Source organism: Rhineura floridana, chromosome 6 (genome assembly GCF_030035675.1).
Source record: "Rhineura floridana isolate rRhiFlo1 chromosome 6, rRhiFlo1.hap2, whole genome shotgun sequence".
Classification (NCBI taxonomy): domain Eukaryota; kingdom Metazoa; phylum Chordata; class Lepidosauria; order Squamata; family Rhineuridae; genus Rhineura; species Rhineura floridana.
Genome location: NC_084485.1, coordinates 65,391,150 through 65,397,149, shown reverse-complemented (window position 1 = coordinate 65,397,149; position 6,000 = coordinate 65,391,150). Strand labels below are relative to the sequence as shown.

Below are 6,000 nucleotides of genomic sequence, written 5' to 3'. Positions count from 1 at the left end.
AAAGTGGACAGCCCGATGGGACCATATATCACTGGTCCTGGAAGTGCAGCACTGGCTGCCAATGAGTTACTGGGCCCAATTCAAGGTGTTAGTACTAGCAAAGAAAACCCTAAACAGCTTGGAACCCAAGGGTGGTATTCAACTAAATAATAGTGCTAGCACAAAGATTGGTACTAGCATATTAGGACTTTCCCCCCTCTCCTCCCCCCACGCACACCCTGCACTGTCCCTGAATCTTCTCTGGAGAGTTGGGGAAAACCTAGAACAGCTTTATGGGGCAAGTGGGAAGAGGAGAGGGGGCAAGTCCCATTGTGCTACCACTAATACTTGCGCTAGCACTATTATTTAGTTGACTACTGCCCCAAGTACTTAAAACAGCACTCCCCCAATATCAATAATTTTGGGCCCTATTTTTAATTGTATTGTTTTACCACTTTGGTGGTTGCTTCCCTGGGCTCCTTTCAGAGGAAAGGCAGGATAGAAATTTAGATGATGATGATGATTTGTCTAGATAAAGTTGCTTAGACTGCTAGACCAGAAGAAATGATTTTCTAGGACCTTGTGCCTATACACTTGCCTGCAAGGTCAACTAACCACTTTCAGGCTGACAGAACTAGAGGGTGTCCTTGCTCTGTGGAGCGTGGTCTGGCTATCTGGTGGTGCAGGACCTAAGGTGCCAAAATCTGATAGCTGGAAACCACGGCTTGAGACCATCATGGTGCATTACAGTGAGTTTTGCAGAGATGTCAAGAGGTTAGCCTATATACGCCTCATGATGGCTTCAATTTTCCTGATGAGATCAGGGAAAATGAGGAGGCCATAAAGTAAAGAACAGTGGTGTCTAGGAAGATCTTATACTGAAATAATATGAACCCTATACAGAGAGCAAAAACAGGATCACACCACCATCAAATCACAGTTGCAACTTTGTTGAGCAACTACAACTGGAAAGAAGTGTTCTTACTTCCTATAAGCTCATAGAGGGAATTAGGAGCCTAAGTGACAATTCATGAATGGCATTTGGTTCATTTACTTCCTTTCCCCATAGAACAGCCAAAGGCTAGGCCTGGACACTTTCCAAAAGTGATGCAAGGAGTTTGAATTTAAGCAGGCATTTAGTGGTTGAGGATAAGTGTGGGGTTATTTTAGTTGTATATGTATCTTAGCAATATCCGTTGAGCATGTATAATATTTTCAACTTGTTGCCTAGACTGACCCTGATCAATAGGACAGGTTAGAAACTAAGCAAATCAGTGCTGAATTTTTTTTCTAAACATTCAGCACTGCCACATTTCTAAGAATCCTGCTCAAGACTGTAACTGTTAAAAAGGCATGATATATCAGCCCAACAGCTGACACAGCAGCCAGACATGGATGCGACTGCATTCTTGATTAGGCTCTGCCTTTGCCATGACATTTATTCAGTTTCAACCCTCCCTACAAATACAGCTTATACTGGGCTGTGCTTGCAAACTCAAACCTAACTCTTGGCAAGTTAATATATTCCTGCTGAATATACAGGAAATAGCTGCCCACGGGAATTGGTGGCAGGATAAAGCAATAAACTTGGATATCTTTATGAGCTGATGAGTTCGGGTTCACCCCCTGCTCTGTAGCAGCATACAAGAGAAGGCTCACACACCTGGCATTTTTCACATTTTTAAAAAAAACTTTTCTACACAGTTCTATGCATTTTCTAATACCAGATTGAATGTATTACACAATCTACATTCTGGCTAATGCAATTGTAGCTATTCACCAAAACCCTAACTCACAGGACTTAACAGAAGTCTTGGGGTGATTTCAGTGGGCTGTGTGTGATGGACTTTGGAGATCACCATCCTATTTAGTGAATCAGGAAAGTTCTGTGGAAGCGGCTGCTCCTTTGCAAGATATAACAGGGTGGCATTGCAATAACCAAAGTAAAATTCGCCCTGTCTTTGTCAGCCAAAGCTGAATTCCAAGGCATTTCACAAAATAGCCTGAAAGTGCAGATTCCCAAAATCAACTTGTGAGTGTGTTGACTCAGACTATATGTTGATCCTTTTACAAGACTGTGATTTACGCAGATCTTCATTGCAAGGTGACTGCAGAAACTAGTGTTTTCTTGCATTCTCTGCATCAACATTGGCTAGACTGTACAGTTGATTTAAAAATGACTCTACTATATTCAGAAACAATGCTCATGCATGGAATATCTGTATGAGCAGGACCAGCACTGAATAGCCTCACCTCCAACTTCATGCATGCTAACTTGCCACAACTCTTATATTTGCATGTTCATTGTGAACATAATGAATATGCAGAGGTCATGGGGCGCGACTACTTGATGTGGTTCTGTTCTCTGCTCTCAAGTTGATTCAGTGTGAGAGCTTTATTTCTGAATATGGTTTCTGCCTATCACATATGTATAGAATTCACAAGTAATGCATTTCAACTCAACAGGGGGCCTTTCAGCATGCTCACATGAGGAGCAAATACATAAGAACATACGGATATCACTATTGGATAAGATCTGGGGTCCATCTGTTATAGCACCCTGTTTCCAACAGTGGCCAGGTGCCTTCAGAAAGTCTGCAAGCAAGACATGACCTACTTTATACTGAGAAGTGAACTGTATCTGAACATGCAGGTTCCATTATTTAGCTATCATGGTAATAGTCATTGATGGATCTACCTTCCATTAATTTGTCTAACCCATTTTATAAGCTTCTAAATGAGTTGTCATAATTACACCCAGAAGTGACTTCCTTGTTAATTACACATAATAAGGAATTAGTGCTTTCTATTATTACACCTGCTGCCAGTTAATGTCGTTAGGTGACCATGACTTCTAGAATGGGGAGGGAGGGAGAAAAAACTATATTTTCCTACCATGCATTTTTTAAAATAAATCTCTATCATGTCTGCCCCCCACACTTTTTTTTCTAAACTAGAAAGTTCCAAACATTTTAGACTTCCCTTATATAGAGGATGATGCTGGGGTGAGGCGGGATGGGAAGAACTGAATTTACATTCTAGCCAATGCAAAGTTTACATTCACAAAATAGGCATATTTTAGCACAAACCGATGTATCCCACTCATGTGGCAGTTCACCTTCATTTCAGTTACTAAACTTGCCTTGTGGCTTATTTCCTTTCTTCGTTCGCAACATGTTCATTTCTCAGGCTAAGCCATGTTCGTCCATGTTAAAAACATGTCCTGGCTAGGGCGCCCTAAGGCTCCAGAACAGTGCTAAGAAAGAAAAGGGCATCCAGAAAATCAAGGTATTTCCTTCCTTGCCAAACATGCCTGTATTCTCTTTCAAGTTTCTACTATATTTTCATGCTCAGATTCTATCTATTATTTCTTTTTCTTTTTTTAAACTTCAGTACCATTTCCTATTGCTCCACTTTGCAGACCTCTCATTCAAGGCAGGCATTGTCCCAGTTTCACAAATCCCTGTAACACAACAGCTCTCTGTCATTTTGCTTTCTAGGTGTGCAACATCCCACCACAAATGTATGTGTGTGTGTGTTGCGGGTGGGAGGGGAGGTCTCCACTGGTTCTACTAACACTTGGAGAAATGCATGGTAGGAAATTTCTATAATATATAGAAAAACAGCAGTGAGAATGATTCAGTAACATGAGTGCCTCTATGCACATATCATAAATGTGCATGCCTGTAAAGTGGGACTGTACTGGGTTGTATTCTTACAGTTAGGAATGCCTCTTTCCTGAGAATGATTTTTTTAAAAGCTACATTTATAGTATCATCTTCAACTTAAGCAACTTGTGGAATGACTTAGCCACTGCATATTTGCTGAACAAACATGAATTTTGCATTTCCAATGAAAATTCAGTCTGTACAAACTAAGAGGGCACTGAGGGCTCTGCCTTGGCTCATATCATGCTTGTGTTGGGCTATCATTCAGGAATGTACTGTATTTGCATGCCACACACCAAAGGCTGAATATCTAGAAATAGATGGCAGTTTGCCTGTCTCAACCAGAAGACCACAACAAAAAAGTGGAAGACAGTATCAAAATGAGAGCACAGACAGATGTATCAAGTCTCTTCATGGAGGTACTTCAACCAACAGGTCTGTAGTAGGATCAGAACCACAGTCCAGTTTGGATGGGCTAATATAATCCAGATACTTCAGGCTGATTTTCATCTACATGTTCAGTAATTGCCAGTAATTATGGCCTTTGCTTGCAAATGGAGAACAATATTACTTCAGTTATTTCTCCATCCCTGATGGGGAAGACGCAAGAGGGACTTTTCAGTGGCTCTTCCATGCAAAAACCTGGAAATGCCATCCCTTTCCAAATGACATCTCAGCAACATTTTATCCTGGGCTGGTCTTCAGGAGTGAGCTTTATAGAATCAGTTAGGTAGTTCTCGATGATCCCTTTGTACTAAAAGAAAAACATAAACCGATATGAGTTATAGTCTACATTCCTTGCTGGCTCAGACCATGTCATCCAGCACTCCAACAGTGTCCAGATAGCTGCCCCTGAAAAGCTCACAAGAAGAGTGTGATAGATATAGTCACTCTGTCTTATGTCATCTGCATCTGGCAATCAGAAGTATGTAGATGGTACATGGGCAAGACGAGGCAATTGCCTCAGGTGACAAGTGCAGAGTTGCAGTGGATTGGCATCCCCTGGGCCCCTGCTCGCTTGCCTTGCTGCCTGCCAGCCACTGCTGCTGCTCTCACTGCCCACCTGCCATGCCATGCCTTCCTCTCTGCTCCCTCCCAAACCTCATCTCTGCCTTCAGATCTCTTTACCAAGTCAAGGGCTGTTTTGCTCCTGAGCTCAGCCTCTGCGGGATAGCCAAGGCTACATCTCTGGTGTCAACACACTAGCCACTTCCCTAGAATGCCAGCCACTAGTGAAAGAATAATGATGGGTGAGGCCAATGATGCTGGCAGGAAGAAGCAGCATGACTGATGTGGACATCTCACCTGGTCCCATAACAGCTGGGAACTGTGCAGGGAGATATGGCAAAAAATGGGGGGAATGCAAGGCAGGTATTTACAGATAAGCAAGCTAAGGCAGCTCCAAAAGGTTGGTGCACTGAAGAGAGGAGGATGGATAGTGTAAATCACTTGCTCCTGTTTAGTAGCTGAGGCCAAGGGAAGAAAGGACTGGGTCATCATGACTAGGGATACTTGAAGAATTTGATTTTTCTGAATTTGGGCATGAAGTGATGTGATTTGCATCTCCTAGACCAATTTGCAGATCAGAACATAGTTAACCTTTGAATTTCACACTTTTCTGAATTTTGTGATGCATTTCTCAGCTCAAAAAAACACAACAAAATGCATTTTAAATTTTTTAGATACACTATAGTTATAAATGCATATTCTCAGATTAAAAAATGTAAACATTTGCATTTAAAATGAAAATTTTCATATGGATTTAAAAAACCCAAATGCAGATCAATGCAGAAATGGGTTGAATGAACACAAGGAAAATAGATAGTAACCCATCTGCCAGAATTATCTGCTACATTTTAGAAGGGTCCAAGAAGACTCCAATTCAGTGTGAGAACAAGGCAAAACAAAAGGCAAACATGAGCTTAATTGCTACATTATAAGGTCAGCCCTGGTTAAGGATGTGGGAGATATTTGATTTACAGAGCAATCTAAGTCATGGGGGCCAGAGGAGAAGGAGCCGGCGTAAAACTCTTCAGCATCCACTCACCGCTTGGGTGCCACTGGGCTGGCTCAATGACAGCTCAGTTGGGAGCAGCACTCACAAACAGAAAAGCAAAGCTGGCTCTGGCAAATACCCCTACCAGTGAGTAAGAGCTCCCCATTGAGTGTCATTGTAATTGATTTCTTACACCTTTTTGCTGATGAAACATCTGCAAGGATTGGGACCCGTGGGAGCTTGTGATGTCCTTATATGTTAACACCTGTAAATATGGTAAGTGCGGGTTTATTAAGGGATATATGGTAAGTGAATTGAATGAGAGGGGGGAGAGCATGGGTTGGAAGGCTGGAGAAT

General features: G+C 42.0%; 1 protein-coding gene across 1 annotated transcript in view; it reads right to left on the bottom strand.

The window, feature by feature from the left end:
* Positions 1–373: 373 nt before the first annotated feature.
* RAB7B (RAB7B, member RAS oncogene family) overlaps positions 374–6,000 on the bottom strand; it is a 44,605-nt gene continuing 38,978 nt past the window's right edge. Inside the window, exon 6 of the mRNA XM_061632126.1 lies at positions 374–4,401. Coding sequence (XP_061488110.1) covers positions 4,321–4,401 — 81 coding nt within the window. The 3' untranslated portion in view covers positions 374–4,320. The remainder of the gene's footprint in view (positions 4,402–6,000) is intronic.